The following is a 22152-nucleotide window of genomic DNA, read 5'->3' on the forward strand; positions in this document are numbered from 1 at the left end:
ATCTTGATCTTTGTACATTACTAATAATCAAAAGCTGCAGAATTGTCATAAGGAAAAATGGAAGATAAATTGTTTCAGCTTTTTGTGTTCTAAAGCCACACAATCACTGTAAACAAATTGTTTGGCTGGTGGCTGGTGTTCAAACCAAAGCAAAAGGTCTGTGGAGGAGAACCAACCCCAAAATAGTACATTAATCACTAGTGAGGTCCTGTAGACCCCACAAATATATTGCAGAGCTCACAAAAAAGTACTTCTGGACAGGGACATGAGCTAGTATTTTGATAGCCATGTCTTTATGTATTTGTATGGGGTTACAGTCTTATAAATTCTTACCCAAGAGTACTGTTTCTGCAAGGGAGAGTTTAATTCCACGAAGCACCACAACATTGGGAAAGCCTCTTGGCTGATTCCATAGTATCTTCCCAATACTACTGCTTTGAATCTCTATTTCTGGGAATGGCATTGCAGTTTGAGAGGGTAAGGCCCTGTTATAAAATTTATATGCAGAGTAATATGATACCCACCTATTAAGAACCTATGATTGTCAACAAGTCTCCACACATTCTGAGGGAAAGAATTAAATGCAGAGTTGTTCGTTTTTCCTTTTGCTATGGATCAGACTGAATGTGCTTCCTAGCCAGTGTACCATAGTGCTGTTTGTTAAACTTTATTTTCTCTCTTGAGAGTCCTGCTGAACCAGATCACAGCCAGGCTAGACAGTAGCGATGTATATAAATTTTAACACTTGATTTTGTGTCCCCCCCCCCCCTTGGTTAGTTTAAGTGAGACAGGCTGGGAGGAGGGAGAGAGAGTGGTGGGGGAGAGGAAGGAACCTTTGGAAATGTGTTATTCATGTGTATATTTCATCAAAGACTCTCAGTGAGCACAACTTCATCTACCATCTATACCTGCCTTAACTTTTCAATATTTTCTGTTCTTCTAAATAAAGGTAGTTGGCTGTTTGAAAGTGTTTTAAAGCTTCCAGTTTAAAAAAGTCCAGCTACTGAAGACACTGATTTAGCATATGCATAACTTTAAGCACTTTGAGTAGGGCCAGTGAAGTGAAATGGACTATACATGTGCTTGAAATTAGGCTTAAATGTTTTGCTTAATCAAGGTCTAACTGTAGAACTGGAGTATCTGAGTGTGAACATATGATAATGGTCACACAACTGTCATCACAGCCAGACACCAAATTGCTTTCATTTTGCCTGCATAGGCTTATTAGTATGTCATCATTAACTCACCATCGGCCTGACATCTAGTCACTGCTGATGTCTCTGGGCTGCTAATGAAATTCAGTGTTTTGCTTGCACAGAATGGGTCTTCCTTCTCTCGCCCAGTTGACCACTTAGCTTGGTACTTCATGGCTAATGCTGTAGTTTCTATAATTGACCAAACCAAACCATCACCTCTGAACACTCTCAAGCTTTGGGAAGTTCTGATCTAGCTTCGAATTTTGTAGCTAGGCTCCTTGTTTACCTGTGAAAAGGCTTGTCGTCCTTTTTGTAAAACTGGATCATATTTTTCTTTCTAAGAATTAAAGCCGAGTAATGTTTTGCAAATAAGAATGAGAAGTAAGTACAGTCCGAGGCTCAATCAGAGGTTTTAGGCAGCTAAATTTGAAAGTTGTTGCCCTATGTTAGAGGTACTTAGGAATGATTTAAAACATGATTTTATGTATTTTTTTCTAGTAGGTATTTGTTGGAGGGTAGGGGAAACGTATTGGGGTCATTGTTTGCCTCATAAACCTGCCTCCGTTCATAAGTGCCATTTTTCAGCTAGGTTGTGAGACTTGTGCATATTCATAGATTTTAAGGCCAGATCACCTAGTCTCTGACCTTTTGATACTGTCAGGACCATCCATTCTACACCCAGCATAACAGCACATACGGTGGGAACCTTGTCTCTCTTTTCCTAGTGCTGATAACTCCTGTCACCTTTTTATGCATGTGCTGGTTGCCCATCAGATTCCTGGTATCAGCTCCCACACCTACTTTAAATCTCAAGACAATACATTTCCTTAGTGAACTCCCACACTGAGTGGGTCATAGATAGGGCCCTACCAAATTCACAGTCCATTTTGGTCAATTTCATGGTCACAGGATTTAAAAAATAATGATTTTCATGATTTCAGATATTTAAATCTGAAATTTCACCTTGTTGTAACTGGAGGGACCCTGACCCTACAATAACCTTGCGACCCCCCCCCCCCCCCGCAACCCCTTTTTAGGTTGGGACCCCCAGTTTGAGAAATGCTGGTCTCCCCTGTGATGTCTGTGTAGTATAGGGTAAAAGTACACAAAAGACCAAATTTCATGGAGGAGACCAGATTTCATTGTCTGTGATGCATTTTTCACAGCCGTGAATTTGGTAAGGCCCTAGTCATAGAGTAGCTTGAGTTAAATCATGTGCTGTGTGTCATCTTCATTTAATAAATGTTGTTCCTAAATATTCAGCATGTCGTATCTTGTGAGTAGGATAAAGTGCATGCATAATCTATCAACTGCTATTCTTTCAGATTTTTAAAAATAACGTTTATTGTATATTATTGCCCTAGCTAAAAGATGGGGGAAATAAATTCCGGGCCCAGAATTAATTGCAGTATGTGTGGGGGACAGAACTACCATGAATTCATAGCGGCTTCAGTAAGACACACAAGCTGGTGATGAGTTTATTTTCCAGTAACAGACTTTTTTGTTTTCAGCAGTCCTATGCACCAGCTCCCCACCCCATGGCTCCTCCCAGCCCCAGCACAAACAGCAGCAACAACAGCAGCAACAACAGCAGTGGGGAACAGTTGAGTAAAACCAACCTGTACATTCGAGGCCTTCCACCCGGCACCACTGACCAGGACCTTATCAAGCTCTGCCAGCCGTAAGTGCCATTGAAATATTTCATGTCCTCCAGTTTGAAATGAATACTCTTGACCATCGTATTTATAGGGACAAATTTCCAAGCCATATTTTAAGCTTGTAGATATAGATTTTATATTTTCAGAACAAGAATTTAGATGCATGATGTACCTGATAGTGAAAGGTGAACATAAAGGATAACACTGACTCCTTTTAGCTCAAATGGCTGATGTCTGTGCTTGGAGATCTGAAAATCTAGGGTTCAAAATCTACTGACATCCAATTAATTGAGAGTCATGGCTTCATGAGACTGAATTTATTTTTCAGTGTTTTTTCTTTTTCTTTTCCTTTGATTTAATTAATTCACATAATCAGAAAACATCTACTATGAGAGATTTTACAGTCAAAGAATTATGATTCATGGCAGAACACACAACAAAACACATTTGTCATTTGTCACATCTTTTGATTGCTGTGTCTCATTGTCAAGTCTGAAGTTCGAGAAGTATGTTACCTGGTAAATATGGGCTTTTACCAAAATGTCCTCTTAAAACTGATGATGTAAAAATGTCACCCTCTTATTCAACAGATCTGCTCCCTGTGTATATTTGGAGTAATTTCTGCCAACCTTAGTGACAAATATAAGTTTTTACTGATTTTTATTTCTGTTAACACTGCAGAGGCCACATAGCTAAATTTTGTTCCTCTTGGTGCATCATTAACAGAATTGTTTGCTAAAATCAAATCACAGGGCAGTTACCTAAGCAAATGAGTTGATTATAATGGATAATACAGGTATAGCTGAGGGTATAATTTGATTTGCTGAATCTTTATTACTGGTGGTGATGCACAAGAAGAAAATAACCCATCTTGTCTTTGAGATCCCATATTGAGTTGTTAGAGCTGGAAATAAGAAAAATATATTTTTTGTTGTAGAATGAGAACATTGGTAGGGAAATAACAGAGACAGCTAGTATGGAATCAACAGAGACAGCTAGTATGGAATCCTACAATGCTGAATTTATAGTCTCCCCCTTCCCCTGAAAAAAAAAGTTGAATGGCACCTTTAAAAAGAAGAACAGGAGTACTTGTGGCACCTTAGAGACTAACAAATTTATTAGAGCATAAGCTTTCGTGGACTACAGCCCACTTCTTCGGATGCATATAGAATGGAACATATGTTCCATTCTATATGCATCCGAAGAAGTGGGCTGTAGTCCACGAAAGCTTATGCTCTAATAAATTTGTTAGTCTCTAAGGTGCCACAAGTACTCCTGTTCTTCTTTTTGCGGATACAGACTAACACGGCTGTTACTCTGAAACTTCTCTCGGCACCTTTAAGACTTTCCATTGCAAATCAGCATATCAGGTAGAGCTTGATAAATGGATTTACTAATGTAAGAATCAGTCTGAGCCTAGACTTAGAATTTGAACAGAAATTGATGCTGCTTTGAGATATATGGAAAATTAAATTAAAATATATGTAAATATTATCCAATGTGATGTGCATTTCTGCACTTCCTAGATTTGATCAGAAATACTGTGATAGACACTTTGTATGATGCTTGGCAGGTCTGAGAAAGAAAGCTCTTAAAACACATTTTTTTTTCTTCTGCAGTAGCCAAGGGAATGTTGAAAATGCTTGCAACTGAGTAAATTTCTCATAGTACAACATTTCCATTTCCAACTTTACTCTAGTAGGATTCTTACCCTTTAAACTACACTCAACATTTTTTTAATTGCATTTTAGTGTGTGGCTATAAAAATAGATTCTATTTTAGTCAAAATCATCGAAAAACCATGAGCTTTTGTGTTTGATAAGATGAGTGGCTGCTTTAGTTAATCCTCCTGACTTTTATACATTTCCATTTTATGTTTTTATGTAGTGTGCACTGCACGCTGAATAGAAAATAGTAGACTGGAGTGCCATTGATGCTCGTAGTGCAGACTCCATTATGAGTGATGTCAGATATTTTTGACAAATGTACCGACACTATCAAACCTTTTATCAATTTAAGGGTAACCTTGTCACAGTAATCTGTCAAACTGTTCAGATATAACAAAAGGAAAAGAAGTCATCATGAACTCCGCAGTAACCAAGTAAATAAGAAAAATGTTACTGGAACGTTTTGTTCTTTCTTGCATGGTTTTGATCCTGAAAATCTCTTGTAACTGCTGTTCAGCAAAGTTGCTTTAAACTTTATTTTGCTGTACAAAGCCCTTAAATTACAGTACATCTTTTGGGACTTTATAAACTGGTACAGCAACAGGTGTGATTGAACAAAATAAACCAGGAATATATGAATAGTAAAGGTGATCTTCCTTCATTTATGCACCATGTCTTGGATTTTCTCATAAATTGAGCAAGAAATCTCTGAAAATATGACTTTAGCATGCTTTGCAATTTTTATAACATAACCTTTTAAACCCATCTCAATCCACATTTATAATTCCATAATTTAGAAATTTGGTCATAACGAATCCCTGCAAATAATATTAATATACTAATATTGCCATTTATTCCTAAGAAGTACCCAATGTTTTATAGCATAATTGTATGACCCATTGTTGCATACATGTTCCTCTTAACTCGGTCAAAACATGATGTTTATTAAAATTAAGATAAACATAATTAACATTTAATATTTATAGATTGTAGAATGAAAAATGTATAAAGTACTGTTTTATACAAACAACATATAAAGTTCCTTCCCTAATCTAATCATACCTTATTTTTATACAAAATAATGTGTTTCACCCAGAAGAATCCCCAAATTCTCTTAAAACTATGCATAGAAATCACTTTGGTCGTCACTAACATATGAGGCACATCAATAAACTATTGCAATCCCAGGTGAAAATATAGCTGATCAAAAAAACAGACAAACAAAAACAATACACAAAAACATATAAAGTTTTAGACATTTGGATTTTTTGTTTGTTGTTTTTAAAGCAGGTTTTTCACTTTTCAAAAATGTTCACAATTTTTTAACCAAATATTTTCAGGTTTTTCTTATTTCTCATTTCTCTCCATTTTTTCTTTATCCCTCCTTTTTATTTTCCCATTTCCTAGTTTGCCACTTAAAAAGGGGCTTAAAAAAGGATAAAAGGTGAGAGGAAAATGAAAAATATTAGTTGTTGGTTTTTGGCCATAAAAGAGTGGACAATTTTGAAAAATAATTACTGTTTTTAAAAAAATTGTTTTGCTTGAAAATTTTTCACCTGCTACAGGTGAAAATATGTGTTACACTAGGAACATGTATTCCTATTGTGAATTTTTAATATACAAATATTTTTTAAAACCGTGAAATCCTGTGAGCTTTAACAAGTTGTAGTCGAACATTTTATGCATTTTTGGTTATACGTTTAAATATAATAGCTCAAAATTTGCTTTCTCTTAGGATTACTATATAGTGTTATGAAGTTTGCATGCATTGTGAAGACAGTCCCTGTCTGCCGTGCTCTAGCCATCAGTTTTTCAGTGCTAAATCCATCCTTTAAATGCAATTTAAACTACATTTTACTCAGTCTTTGACTTTAAAACTGGTTTGGTCTAATACTCCAGATCAGTATATGGTTGGATTTTGTACTTTACTGCCTTGTACCTGAAATGTACCTTCAGAAATCTTACCATATCCATCTACTTTGTTTTCCTTGCTTGGATTAGCTATCTCTTTATCCTCCAGCAATGTTTGATTTCTGTGTGATCCAGCCTGAAATCAAAGGACTGAATTAAAAACAACAACAACAACAAAAATATTAAACCCCAAAACTGATAAGTCTGTGAGCCAGTCAGGCTGAGTTATGTGGAAGATGAGCCAGAATTTGGTACCTAAATGTTTTTCTAAGCACAGAAAGTTTCCTGTTTTGCTGTGATTGCCATCAGTATGGTTTTTCTTCTCAATGACTCTGAGCCATATTTTCTGTGAGGCAAAGGATCTTCTTCCCATTCAAAGTGTCATGGATTTGCCTCAAGGTAGTGAGAGTCAAATTCGTAACTTATTTTATTCCCTCTACTTTTGTGATAGGAAAGACAAACAAGAGGGAAATAATTATATTAGAGTTGGACAAAAAATAAGGAAAACAGAGGTGAAAACTTTTGCTGTTTTTCCCCCCGTGTTTTTTGGTCAACATTTTTTGTATTTTTAAAAATGGTTCCAACCAGTTCTAATTAAAATAAAGGCTAAAACAAGGTATAGGCTATCTGCAGTAAGATTCAAAATAAGAAAAAAAAAAATAAAGTCACCACCGTAGTCTCCCATCTTCCAAACGAATTCATGATATAATGACAATGGACCAAATTCAGACATAGCGTAAATGGGTGTGCTTAGACTGTGGGTGAAAGCCAGTGGCAAAATTCCCATTAGCTTCAGTGGAGCCAGCATTTCACCCAGTGTCTGCATTTGACCAGTTAAGTAGCAGGTCTTTGCAAGATACAGTGGAACGTAGAGGTTCAGATACATTAAAGCGAGTTAGCATTGTATCCATATTACAGTAGTTAGCATTGTATCCATATTACAGTACAATCTGAATAGAGGCCTGCAATCTGCATCCCCCATTGTAATTAGCAATAATTGGCACTCTTGTATACTTTAGCATAGAGGCCATTGACTGAAGAGGTGAGAAAAGTGAGTTAACCTCAGAATGATGGAGCTTTCTCCCTGGATTACCTGGTGTTGGAACTATTCAGGGAGATGTAGATTGATTCCTGCTTGACTCTGGGTGTCCAGTGTTTCTCATTCACTACACTTCGGCTGTTCGGTCTGAGCAGAGGAAACTAAGGTCTGAGGAAGAGAAGTCTCTCCAGGGAAACCCTAGAAACAGCCAAATTTGGGGGGCAAGTGAAGGTTGTGATTTGTTTTCATTGTTGTTTGAAGTACCAATAGAGTCAAATCCCAGGTAAGATACGTTTGGGCTAAATACAATGTTTGCAGATTCTGTTCAGGACAGTGAGGGAACACCACTGGCTTACACTTGTCTTCCTCAGAAGTGGTCCATTCAGAATACTGGTGAAGCACATTGATGGGATAGATTAAGCAAGCTTGCATTGCTTGTGTCTCTCTCTTCTTGCAAGCTCTTTAGGGTAGGGACTGCACTTAAACATTAAAAAGAAAAAAAAAAGAACTTGAACTTGATAGGTTTTTAAATTGAAGAATGATCATGTGCTCAGTAACTAATTTTAGGGATGTCTATATTATTATTTAAACAAACAAAAAAGCAACCCAGTGACGTAGAAGTAGCTTTTTACCCTGTGATATGAGACCTCTGCGTGGTTGTTGTTGTTACTAATATTATTATAAAAAAATTGGACTTCTACTTAAGTCCCACATTGGTATAATATAATGAACTTTTGTTTTCAAATACCTGCATCTTAACTTCAAAAGTGTGTTGACTCACAGCTTTGTATTCCGATGTGTAAGCTGAATGTCTTTGTAATATTTAAGTGCAGGCTTTGTATGTATTATTTTTTCTTTATTTTGTTTTTAAAAGGGTAACAAACAACAAATCCTAGTAAAATTGTTTGTATTATCTGCCTGTTACTGTAGTTCCTGAATATCTTAAATGGTTAAAGACAAACATTAAAATTCCCCCATATAGGCAATGAACTAATCCTATCCTTAGCCACCCCTTTTTGTCAGGGAAACCAAAACCCTAGGTCAACAAATGCCCAGAGTATTGCAGAGTGCTCTGTCTGGGAGATGAATGTTGTCATTGTAAGGAAGAAAGGCACAAAAATAACTTAGTTAAGCTAATAAATGAACACCTGCAACATTCCCTACTTAGGATGTAGCCATCATTTCACTGGAGTGTGACCGAGTGTCAGTAAGAGTTTCTGATTCCCTTTCAAGTTGGATGAACATAATTTAATGGAGGCTTGTGGGAGAGGGAAGAATTCTCGTGGTTTGGTGCAGAAAACATTTTTTCCCCCAGATGAATTATAATTCAAGTCCTGGGGGTGGGGGAAAAAACTTGAGAGTTCTTAACAGAAATATTGTGAGTTGTCTGTCGCCGTGGGAAGGGCACTGCTATAATCACTTATTTGTTTATTGTGGGGGAGAAGGCTTCGAGAAACAAGCAGGATAAACAAATGCAATGAGCTTCTTCTGACTTGTTTGAGAATGTAGTGTTTCCATTCTTTCATTATATTCTTCGCTGCTACACTCCCCCAGCATATTTCTACATGCAGCCAGTCAACCATAACAGCACGGCTGGATATGTCCATTAGGCACTGAGATATTTGCTTATCATTAATGTAAATGTTTAAGAATCTGAAAACATCTATGGCCCTAAACCATCCAAAGGACAAATAGCATTTGTTATTATTCTATCAGGAACCATAGTGGGTGATTCACAAACTCTTCTGACGCATGGACATGTGCTCTGTATAGGAGACTCACTGAATGTGAGACACCATTGACTAAATGTCTCCTCTTGCTCCATCACAGCCCAGACTTGCTGACCTGATGGACATGCTGCAATGCTCACTTTTTTCCCCACTCAGGCTTGCAGGAAGGAGGTGGGTGGATGGGCTGATAATACAGCGATTTGATCTAGAGAGTTTATTATGATTAGCCTCGTTTTATTGTGGGGAGTCCCATAGGTATACAAGTGTGTTACCAATATATACTAAATATTGTCAGTTTATTTTTTTATGAAACACCTAGAATTTTTAGGCAATGTGAAATCAAAATGATCACTTAAACTTTGTTTTTGTTATTTAAACTACCAAAAAAGAGAAACCAAAGGAAGGCTAAATGTGGGCCATATCCGTGTGTGTGTGTTCATGCACATGCATACTTTGTTCAAAGTAGAGTGGAAACTACATTTATATGATAATATATGATTATTTTAAAACTTACCTTGGCTTGGGAGAAGAATCTACATTATTAAGAATTCTTTACTTAACCAAAACTATAAATATACAAGAATTCTCAGACCAAATATTAGATTGAGATTGAGTCATTATTGAGACTATATTACTGTTTACAAGAGATTTAGTGGAATTTAATAGTTTTAAAACTTAAGAAATTCACAGCTATGGTTCTGACACCAACCGTTACTTTGTTCCCACAATCCCTGCCTGCCTTCTTTCTCTGTGTGGAAACCCCTCACCAGTTGTATAAACAACTGTAGTTTATTTTAATGAGGATTGGCCTGATTCATAGTCTAGTGAAATCAGTGTTAAGAAACCCAATGACTTCAATGGGCTTTGCATCAGGCCTCGTGAATTCCATCAGCATAATTATTTAGTCATACTACAATAATTAACCCACACCTTCCCTTATAGCCTTTTCGTCTTATATGATGTTTGTTCATACAGCTGCATAGGGCTTTATAGAAAGCTAAAGTCCAGGTCCCTGTCCCAAGGAATTTACAAACTGTGGGCCTGATTCTGCAGTCATAATTTACACTGAGTAGTACTTATGGAAGTATTACTCAATGTAAGGACTTCAGAATTGGTCCTTGTGTTTGAAATAGGAGGATTCAGGGTGAGTTGGCAGGAGGAGTGAGTGAGTGAAGGAGATTTACACAAAATAAGGTAATGCAGTGGCCTCGTTTAACACCATATGCATCATGTTCTTTCTATTTGCCATTCTTGGTTGGCCAGGGAAGTACTTTGAAATGGAGAAGGTGACTGTCTGTAGCAGGCAGAAAGGACTATCAGAGGGATGGGTGTGTCCTCTCTCTTCCCAGCTAATGGAAACTGGAAAAGCTTTGGGTGGTTAGTACTGAGTATTTGGAGTTTATTTGCTCCCTTTTGGGGGCCTTGTTGACAGAGTGAGCCCTGGGGACAGGGACTTAAATTACCTTGTAGTTGGGACTTCAGTTTTCCTCCCTGACTGGTGAATCTGTCCACCAGCATACAGGCCCAAGCTGAGCAAATCAATGGGACTGTTCATATGCTCGCAGATAGGGCGTTCTTCCTGAATGGGGGCCTTTAAGTGAAAATCTCATTTCATTGACTGGGAGTATTGCCAACCCCACATCTTCAGAAATCATTAGACTCGCTTAAAAATGATGAGGTTTTAAAAAAGAATAAATGGTGGCTTCTTTTTATTTGCCTTCTGTGTTTTGAGTCTTTAGGGGGTCACATTTTGAAGCTCTTCTCCACAACCTTCAGGGCAAGAAACCCACTTTTTTAAAAAGTGAAAGCTGAATTTCTCATGTAATCACCTGACTGCAGAAGCTGGGGATTTTAAGAAAAAGAATCCTAAAAAACACACAGTTCCTTATAAAATCCTGAGAATTGGCAAGACTTGATTTGTCTTACTCTCAGTAAGTGCTTTGCTTATGCACCTATATGTACACAAAGGCCCATACAAATAAATAATAAAAAACAATCAAGCTGTTTGTCCACGGAGCAGGATGGAAGGGACCATAGTCGTTCCCAGCATAGGGGAACCAGAGAAGCCTTTATGGCTCCTATACTCTCCGCTGCACCCATTACACTTTAACTTGGTTTTAAAACTGAATTAGGGGATTGGGTACCGTAAAATATGAAATCTGTGTTCAGAGTCTGAAGGTTTTAAGACTGTACAGCACCTAGCACAATGGGGTCCTGGTCTATGACTGGGACTCCTGGGCACTACTGCAAAACAAATAATAAATTATAATAAAGTCTGATGAGCTGTCTCCTCGGTCATCTGAATGCCAGAGTTCCAGAAAGTATTCCTGAGGCATTTAAATGCTTGAGGTTTTGCTGCATATAATATATACTTAAGATCTCATTTTAGATCTATACACAACTTGTGTTTTGGTTACACTTATTCCTGACTACCTCTGTTTCATTAGGATGGGCCAAATCCTATAGTCCCCAAATGTCCTTACAAAGCAGTATTCCCCCTGGAATCAGTAGGATCTGTGAATGCGTGAAGGCTGCCACAGTAACAGTTGCAGTGCGTTTGGTTCACACAACTCCACCCAGTTTTAAACTTGTCGCTGTTTGGGTGACAAACTGCACCTGTATTTTCCCTCTATGTTCCAGCAAGGACACCGCTCTACATCTCCGCTCTTCCAGCTTCCCAATCTCTACCTCTGTTGGACGGACACCCGCATCTCCTGACCAGGGTTTTTCCAGGCAGCACAGTTCCCTACCTAAACTGTGTTATTCCCAGCAAACCAGACAGCCTAAAGTGTGAGCACCTGCACTTGGCTTTCTCTCCTGAGGCTATGAAAAGCATAAATGCCCACAGCTATACTACACAGCCCTTTGTAAGCAAGCACATTTATTCTTAAGGTAAAAGCATTACAGAGAAAACCTATTAAAACAATAAAAGAACAAACACACAAATGCTAATAAGATTACCAGAAATCACCCCAACTCCAACGACCTCTGGTAGGTGATCAGTCCATCAAATCCCGTACAGTGGTTTTTCTGTTGTCCACACGTTCATAACAGCTTTTGCTCCAAACAAGAACAATCCATGCATTGTTCAGTCTTTCTTTTATACAGAGTGAGCCCTTGAGCTTGCCCTCACGTAACAGGTAATCAAAAGACAATGGTTCTGTCCTCAGAGCATAACTTCAGAAGGTTCAGTCAGGAGGTGGAAATTTGCATTTGCCTCTTCCCAGATATTTCCTAAGAAAACCACTTAACTTTGTTTGCCCCCAAAGTTCCTTCTTGTCTGGCACATTATTAAAAATAGTCCTTTGAAGCTCATTAGACTTCTCAAGGTTCACATTGGCCATGTCTCCTCCCTAAAGAAGTTACAGATAATCCCACCATATTAAATAAATTTTGCATTTAAGAAATGGACTCAAAAGATACTTAAATTAGAGTCAATAAGATTTTCCAGGGATATTACCCTAGTTGTCGCACTTAAAAGCAAATGACAAGTATATGTGTACACTGCATATGGAGGTGTGATTGTAGTGCACGTAGACTTACCAATGCTAGATTTTACCTAGCTGGCCTGGATAGCAATAGTAATATAGATATGGTGACAATGGCTAGCTACCTGAATACATACCCAGACTCCCCAGCAGGTTCGAACTCAGGTAGGTACTCAGCACTGAAGCCCACATTGCCATGGGTACACTGCTGTTGTTACACTTGCCAGCTAGATTAGAGATTATGCCTGTCAGTGCTACAATCGCAGTTACAATACAAAAATGATCAGAGAAAGAAGCAGGAGATTCTTTAATTGAACTGTAGTGTCGCTCTCTAACTTCCTAAAGAGACTAATCTCCCCTTGATGCCTGTGCCTAGCTCTAGTTAATTTTCACTAATTAACATTAATGGGAATTATGTGCAGGGCACTAAGGGGAGAATGGAGACCCCTTTGATGTTGATGGCATTTGTGTAGCAGAATTTTTTCCATAATCTCACTCTTTGCAGATAAGATGCAAAGAATGTTCAGTCATTTTCAGAAATATGTTCTCCTTTTACTATGCTGTGAGCTAAAGATAATCGTTATAACCAAAAGTCAGGAAAGCCAAACAACCTAGGCACCACTTTAAGCTAAATGGCAAAAATCTAACACCATGCCTGGAACTTCTATACAAGGGGAAATGGCAGACTGACTATAACAGCAAAGCTGTTGCATATTATCAGCAATAAAACAAAGATGTCATTGTATTCAGCTGCTAGATTTTCCCATACCACTTCAAACAGGCATTGATAAGAACTCTGCACTATGTAATGTGCAACGTCCTTCATTGCAAGTATTTGGTAACTTCCCAGAATGATATGTGGAACAAGCACTTCTGTTAGACATGTATTAGAAACCCAAAAGACTAAAATATTATTCAAAAGCTGCTCATTGGAGAGAGAAGTTCTCACAGCTTTATCAGCTAAGGCATAGAAGATTTGCTTCTGTCCTTGTTCTGAAACAGAGACAGGCAAAATGGAATGACTTACTGCAGTTTCATATTAAAATGATGTCAATATGTCTGGGATTTGAAAAGTTTTATTTTTCTGCAAGTGCGTACTCTGCATGTCCCATTGGCATCTGAGCTTCATTGAGCAGGGGCCATCCTCCTTAAGTGTTTGGAAAGTGCTTAGCTCAGAGTCGGTGCTCCTGCAAATAAATACAGTCATGGTAATATGGAGCACACGCAGACCTCCGATCCTACAATGAGCTTCACGCCAGTGCACTCACAGTGGACTCTATTGATTTCCATGAAGCTTCATGCATGCCCAGGAGTCTGCTCATGTTGAAAGCATTGCAGGATCAGGGCATTATCAGTATGTTGTTTTGACAGGTTATAAATGTAACATATATGTTCCTTACAGAATGGTGATCATATAAAAATTACACAAACTTTCTATTCCACATCTTCCATATTCAGAGACACCATATATTCCACAAGTTATAAGCTACTTGTGAAACTTCAATTATTTTGATTAATTCACTAAGTCAAGAAGAACATAAATATTCTAGCTGTTTTATAACGGGGACCTGGGAATTAGAAGGAATAAGGGGACATCTTGGAATGATGAGATGTAGTGAGTTGGTTTTTTAACAATTACTTATTATTATTATTATTTGAGGTTAGAAACTATTTCCTTTTTATGTTTAATAATCATTTATTATCATATACCTGTGGGTTAATCATGCTGATTTTGTGTGCCCTTAAAATAATATAACTGCAATGTGTAAAAGTATATTTAACCAACATAAATTATCCACAGATATCTAGTCTATTTCTCACTGGAATTTACTAATGCAATAGGCAGTCTCTAAAAAATCATTGTATATGGGTACTAGAGATGGATTAAAACCAGAACCTTTTTTCACTAGCTTTGAAGTTTGGATTACTTTGGATTGTAAACCAAGTCTGTATCCATTCCTGGTTTAGTACAGTGAAAGCCTCTCTAACTAGAAAAAAAAACATCCTAGTTCACCCATTTTATGCACATGGACAGAACCTAAAAGCTTACATTTTTTTTTTTTTTTACTAATAGACTCTGTATCTGAACCATCCCAATTTTAGTTCGGTAAAACTAAAACTCAAACACTAGCCTACTCCTTAGCTCATCTCTAATGTGTCCCTCTTGTTTGCTGTATTGAAAAGCGCATTTTGTTTAGGATTGTCAATTAGATGGACTATGGATGTGAATTTTTACAATTACTGTACAGTAGATTAGCGCAAACATTTCAATATGCAGTTTGTTAAATGCATTCTCCACTGCATAGCAAATGAATGAATATATATCACACGCCTTGTCATACAACTAACACAGAAAGCTGAAGAATTCAGCCAGGATACATCTATTGAGGCGCTTATAAAAACATTAACAACTCCTTCTAAATTGAAAACAACAGTGTATTTTTAAAAAAAAAAAAGCAATGCAACCAGTGATTCTGCTTACTTCCTAATATAATAATTGTACTAAGAATCCTTTTAAGACTCTGATTGCAGTTCTTAGTAGCGGAAGGCTATAATGGTACAGCTATTAAATATCAGCATTGAAACAAATGTTTTATTGTATTTAATCACAAGATTTCTCACTAACACCAACAAGCAGTAAAAAACAAACAAACCCAACAAAATAAAAACCTCTAACACTGTGTAACATGGACCCGAATATTTAGTATTTGATAACTACTGGCAGTTGCTTGATCTGTTGTCATTTTCATTACACTTGGATTTAAAGAAAAAGAGTTTCCTCTTAATCATGAGACCAGCTCTCCAGCCTTTTGTAAGTCCCCTTTGTGCTGCTCCCACATTGCAAAGGGGACTTAAATTTGCCGTTACGGCAGCAGCTGAAGAGTCCAACCAGCTCTACAGGTGTTTCACATCAAGGAGGTGAGTATTTCAGGGTAGGAACCAGCACACCATGTGTGTTCTGTGGGTTCTGATCAGTGTAGCCAGGCCGTGGGAGCCATTATTTGACAGCACAATTTAGAGCAGCCCTGAGTATAGCTCTGGCACACCGAGACTAGGTATGTGGAACACTCTTACATTGACTAATTTTCCTTCCCTCCCCTTTTCTCCTTACTTTCTTTTCTTCTATTACTTTCCTTTCTTTTTATCTTGTCTTCATTTTTATCTCCAGGTTTTTTTCTGTAGAAGTGTTTCTGCACCTCAGTAACTTTAATAATTCATTTGGTAGCTGCTGGTTAGCAAATTATAAAAGTATCCCTAAAAGTGTCTTCTTAAATCATATTTCAGCTACTGTACTAGAATTGTTCGACATCTCAGAACCATTTAGCATTTTAAAATCTGGAATACAACTGTCAGCACTTCTTAAAGAGATGTCTAAAAAGTGTAGTAGTTGTTACCTGTGTGTGCGGCATCCACTCAACTGAAAACTTAGCAGCCCTCAATCTCACATGGAGCCCAAAATGTCAGAGTTTCCACCATTGCAGATTGCAAAGTCATGTTTGCACCATAGTATACAGGGACTGTCAGCTATAAAAGGAGCTCCTCTTGTCAGCACATCAGACAATGAGTACTCAGCATTTGCTCTAGAGTTGCCAACTTTCTAATTGCACAAAACCGAACACCCTTGCCCTGCCGCCTGCCCTGCCCCTTTCCTGAGGCACCACCCCCACTCACCCCATCCCCTCTCTCTCGTTCGCTCTCCTCCACCCTCACTCACTTTCACTGGGCTGGGGCAGGGGATTGGGGTGTGGGAGGATGTGAGGGCTCTGGCTGGGGGGGCAGGTTCTGGGGTGGGGCCAGAAATAAGAGGTTCAGGGTTTGTGGGGGGTGAGGGCTCTGGCTGGGAGTGTGGGGCCAGGGATGAGGGGTTTGGGGTGCAGGAGGGGGCTCTGGGCTGGAGCTGAGGGGTTTGGAGTGAGGAAGCAGGCTCAGGGCTGGGACAGGGGGTTGAGGTGCAGGAGGGGTGTGGGCTCTGGGTTGGGGCAGGGGATGAGGGGCTTGGGGTGCAGGAGGTGGTGCGGGCTGCGGGCTCCAGGAGGGAGTTTGGGTGCGGGAGGGGCTTGAGGTTGGGGTGCGGGATCCAGGAGGGAGTTTGGATGTGGGAGGGGGCTCGCGGCTGGGGCAGGGGCTTGGGGTGTGGGCTCTGGGAGGGAATTTGGATGCAGGAAGGGGTTCCAACCTGGGGCTGGGGGTTGGAGTGCAGGGTGCGGATTCCAGCCAGGCCGCACTTACCTGAGGTTGCACCCGCTCGACAGCACATTGGGGCTAAGGCAGGCTTCCTGCCCGGCTCCATGTGGCTCCCGGAAGTGGCCGGCATGTCTGGCCCGGCTCCTAGGTTCAGGGACACTCAAGGTGGGGGCAGCGCGCAGAGCTTCCCTGGTCGCCCCTGTGCCTAGGCGCGCTTCTGGGAGCCGTGCGGAGCTGGGCAGGGAGCCTGCCTTAGCCCCACTGTGCCACTGACTGGACTTTTTAACGGTGCTGACAGAGCTGCCAGGGTCCCTTTTCGACTGGGCATTCCAGTTGAAAATCGGACGCCAGGCAACCCTAATTTGCTCTTAGTGACAAACAAGTGCACGTCTTCCTCTTGAGGATTTCAGTGAGAGCTTGGTGTGCAGAGAGCTTGCAGGATTGGGCTCCATGCCAGCAGTAAAGTGCTCTTCACCTCATAATGAGGTAGCCCTCTAGTGCTGCTATCAGAAGGCATGCAGCTGGTACACTTAACAGTTAGAAACAATATGTGCAGTAAAATACATTCTCTCATTACAGAGAAATCCACTAATGCTGGCATGAAGAGCTGTGGGTAATTCAATCAGATCCGCAAAAATGATATTAACATAGCATTAAGGAACTGGCATAGACGAGCCAAAGACAGGAAATGAGAGAGTTGAGGCTTGAACCTTTATCCTTAACTCACCCCTATTGTGCCTAGCTGTTCTGGAGTCTCCATGCAGTGGTCTATTTTACACATCATATTATGGGATAGATTGTCCTCTTTGTCTGTGGAGGATTTCCTCATCCAACACCAACCAGCATTAGTGGGAGTTATGTAAAGAAATCCTTGTGTGATTTATAAAGTAGAACTGGATGATGTTTCAGCCTTAAATGTGAATTTCTTGGCTTGGGCAGTTTCCCACCCCTGCGTTTCCAAAGTGTTTCATCAGGATTTAACCGCTTGACTCTTTGGAAACCCAGATGGAGTCTTGCAGCTAAATCCCTTAGCCCCTGTTCCAACGTATGTTTTTCAGGTTATTTTTAAAAGTGCTTGTCTCTGCAAATTTTCTTTTGTCAACTCTCTCTCAAACGATTTTTGAATGCTATGTATTTGAGGGGGAGAAGGACCTAGAAGTCAATGGCGCTATGCCGTATTACACCAGAGTATTTAACCCTGTATTTCTATGTTGTGGGTGTTCACCTTGATCTTTACAATGTTTTCCTTTGAGGAAGAACAGATGTTTGCACTTAAATCTTATCCATCTCCCCTATAAACAGGGGATTGGATTCTGCCATCCTTGTTCACGAGGAGTAGCACCTTACTCCATACATCATTCCACTGAAATCAGTGGGACTACTCACCAGGAAAGGTACTACTCAGCGAGGCAGATTGTTACAGCCTTTACTTGACTATGCAGGAGAGTAAGGGGATGGGTGGCACAGCTTACCTTACACCCCTTACACACTGTCTGCTCTCATTGTGACTGCAGCTGCGGGGGGGGGGGGGGGGGAAACAGGGCTACTTGCCTGCAAGCCAGTGGGGAGGGAGGGAGCGGAAGGGGCAGGCAATAGGAGGAGCCTTGGCTTCATTCCCTACTGGCCCACAGAGGAATAACCGGCCATGGGTTGAGGGGAGATAAGACGTTCCATGAAAAGGAGTGAAGTAACTTAGCCCATTCCCTGGTCTCTACCAGAGCAAGGGAAGGGTAGAGGAAGGAATGGTGCCTCTCTGTGTCACAGCTCATTCTCTCGTTGCTCATGAGATGGAGCAACACTGCCCTTTATTCAGGGCAAGTTTTAAAGTTACAGTCTGGTCCAGTGAGAGTAAGGGTACGTCTACACTACCCGCCAGATAGATCGATCACTACCCACCAATTGGGGATCGATTTATTGCATCTAGTGTAGACATGATAAAATTGATCCTCGATTGCTCTGCCGTCTTCTTCGGAACTCCACCGTGGCGAGAGGCGGAAGCGGAGTTGACTCGCCGCTGTCCTCACAGCCAGGTAAATAGACCTAAGATATACCGACTTCAGCTACACTATTTGCATAGCTGAAGTTGCGTATCTTAGGTCGACCTCTCCACCCCCCAGTGTAGACCTAGCCTAAGAGAGGCAGAAAAAGACCCAAGCATAATTTTACTCTCATAGCTGATTTTGAACCACAAGAGAGATAAGGACACCAAACAATTTGAATATTCCTATCAGGGGAACAGCATTAATAAGAACAATTTAGTTATCTTGTAGAAAGATCTTAGGACATGTAAACATACATATATCTTTAAATCTCAGACAAGAAGATGATTCTCTTCCATCTGTACTCAGTGTGTGAGACTAACATAGAGATAAGATAATTTCCCCAAGAATGTGGAAGCTTGAATAAAAGAGTTATTGTCCCGAGGATATGGGAAGAAAAAAGAAACTGAAGTGTGAAATTGGGAAATCATCTTAAAATTTCTCAGGAACTTCAGACATAGAATAGCATTTAAAAGGAGTCTGGAGAAAATAGTGGATTTAGAGCATGAGCCAAAGCCCTCTGAAATCAATGGAAGCCTTTCTACTACTGTCAGTGGACTTTGGATCGGGTCCAGAGAGAGCCTAGGACAGGAGGCAGGTGGGAAATCAGTAAATGTAGTAGTCCTCTTTTTTTCTCTTTTGCTTTGGATTCTGATCCAAGATGTATTTATTTTGGGCACTTCCATTATCTATAAGGGTGAAGAGAAAGGTGCCTAGGCAAGCAGAATGATTGGGTGCTCATGCTCATTTGTGGGTAGAATGTCGTGGTTATGTAATCATTGGGCCTGATCCTGCAAACACTCATGTGGGTAGTCCCATTTTATTCAGTGGCACTACTTACCTGAGTATAAAGTTACTCGCATGCATAAATGTTTGCAGGGAAGGGCCTATTTCTAACAGAACTGTTTATTTTAGCATCTGTTTATCTGACTGCTGACAGATTGGCCACATATTCATATTACATTTTTTTTCTCACTCCTGGATTGCTTTCATAGAATCATAGAAGATTAGGGTTGGAAGAGACCTCAGGAGGTCATCTAGATCAACCCCCTGCTCAAAGCAGGGGTGCAATGCCACTTGCTTGTTGGTAGAAATGCACTGATTTTCATTCATTTTTAAGTTAAAAAAATTGACAGATTACAACAGATTTCCAGCTGGACGAAATATATGTGCTATGGTTGTTCATGATACTTGGAATAAAATAGGTGGAGAAAATATGTTTATTCCCCTCTATAAATGGAATCACCCATTCCTAAAAGTCTAACATTATCTGTTTTCATAGGGTGGGGATAAAGGCAAATAAAGTTTCTACCTTGGGGAGATTACTTTCTAGAACTTGACACACACAGCTGGTAAGTAGTGCTTGTCTGCATCTGAGGATATCGCTTGTTTGATGAAGGTGCCCCAGTGTTGCCAATTTTTGTGAGTCTTGCAATATTTAGTATGTTTCCTAAAGCATCAGCTCCTTAAAGCATGGGATTAGGCAAGAATGCCTGCTTTCAGTTTTTAAAAAGGTAGATTTCTAGCCTTCATGGTCGTGGAGACAGGACTGAAAATGTGACCCGAGTGCCCTCTGCAGGCAACTGCCTCCCAAACCAGAGGTCAAAATAGGAACCCCAAACTTTTAAAGCCACTCATGACGTTTTGGAGTCTAGCTCATAATTTTTCAACATTTGGGAGTTAGCAATACTGCATCCCCTAACTGGCAGGCTGCAGGAAGACTAATATCTGTGCCCCAACTAATTACAGCTGCCCCTCTCTTAGATGGACCCAACGCTTTGAAATAGCTAAGCCTGTGTTTTTCATGTGAACCTTAATTCAAGACTTTATCTTTGTGCGTTTGATGGTCTTGCAGGGACCTGCAGCCAGTAATAAACAGGAGACTACTCTTGGGGGGACCCGTAGAAGCTCTGCTTAAAATTCTACCAACAAACCGAAGGGAAGGTTTGGGGGAATTTCCCTGCTAGTAATGGAGTTTCTCTCTTCGGTGGTTATAGCTACATCATCCCTGCCAGAAATTTACTTCTGAATAGTGTTTTTTTGCATTTGAAATGGACCAGATTGCGCCATATGGCAGGCATTTTAAAAAATTACCCTGGGTATAAGGACGCCCCCGATCCTCCTAGAAAATTGCCACATGACTCATACGTCAAATTGCACAGTGCTAGTCTCTCCATACAGTTCTCCGTGTAATTTTCAGGAACACAGTATAAATAAGTTTCAGCAGAGTGCTGCTTAATTGGTTGGTTGCCAAGCAGTGCTCTCTCTCTCTCTCTCTCTCCCCTTCGTTATGGTTATAAAATGGTGTTTTTGTTTAAATGGGAAAACAAATTAATAGACTCTAGTGGCTCATCCCTCCTCTCTGACAGCATACATTCCTCACCTAATCCAGCGGTACAATTGCCCTGCAGATATCATACCGTGTGTCCACACTAGCCTTCCTACCACTAGCTCTTTCAATATATTGTTCAGAGTGGGGCGGGGAAACAGTACTCTTCTTGCATTCTTTATTGAGGGGTCTACCTGGGAAGGGCAGCTTTAGTCTCTTTAGGAAGCTCCAGAGTAGCTCTGCCAGAAGAAGCTGCCTAGAGAATATGTTAAATCAGTTCATCCCTTGTCTGCCCTAACCATGTCTCCTTACTGGTCAGTGATGGCCTTTTTGGGTATGTCTACACTGTAATTAGACACCCACAGCTGGCCTGTGCCTGCTGACTGGGGCTCGGGTTAAGGGGCTGTTTAATTGTGGTGTAGATGTTTGGGCTTGGGCTGCAGCCGGAGCTCTGGGAGTCTACCGCCTTGCAGAGTCCTACAGCCTGGGCTTGAGCCCAATATCTACACTCCCTTAGCCTGAGCTCTGCGAGCCCCAGTCAGCTGGTACGGGCCAGCCGGTGGGGGGGGGGGAGTTATGGCAGTGTAGACATACCCTTTTGAGCACAAGCCCCACTGCAGTGACAAGTGCAGCAATCACCAAAGGTGGCTTTGCACTGCTGGAGGCGCTCTGCCACGATCGCCGTCCAGAGAAGCTGGCACAGACATTGACTAAGGAATTTTTGTGGGCTTTAAGATTTTTGCTCATCCAAAGCTCGTTGGTTCTCAGAAGGGTTGGCTGACCACCAGATAGCTAGCAGACATGATCATTATGCAGCCTTCTCTGCCTCACTTGATGTTATCCTGAAGTACAAAGTAAACACTTGGACAGAAAAATAATGAGCTCCATCCTCAGCTCATGCAAATAGGCA

The 22152-nt window shown here is 40.3% G+C and overlaps 1 protein-coding gene across 18 annotated transcripts in view; it reads left to right on the top strand.

The window, feature by feature from the left end:
* Positions 1-22152, top strand: part of RBMS3 (RNA binding motif single stranded interacting protein 3) — a 917250-nt gene that overhangs the window by 494530 nt on the left and 400568 nt on the right. For 15 of the 18 annotated variants that reach the window (XM_042840452.2, XM_042840448.2, XM_042840438.2 and 12 more), the window contains one exon: positions 2708-2877. In XM_042840452.2, the coding sequence (XP_042696386.2) occupies positions 2708-2877 (170 nt within the window). The remainder of the gene's footprint in view (positions 1-2707; positions 2878-22152) is intronic. The other 3 variants (XM_065583518.1, XM_065583523.1, XM_042840468.2) reach the window with 1 other exon arrangement.

The sequence above is a fragment of the Chrysemys picta genome, chromosome 2 (genome assembly GCF_011386835.1).
Source record: "Chrysemys picta bellii isolate R12L10 chromosome 2, ASM1138683v2, whole genome shotgun sequence".
Classification (NCBI taxonomy): domain Eukaryota; kingdom Metazoa; phylum Chordata; order Testudines; family Emydidae; genus Chrysemys; species Chrysemys picta.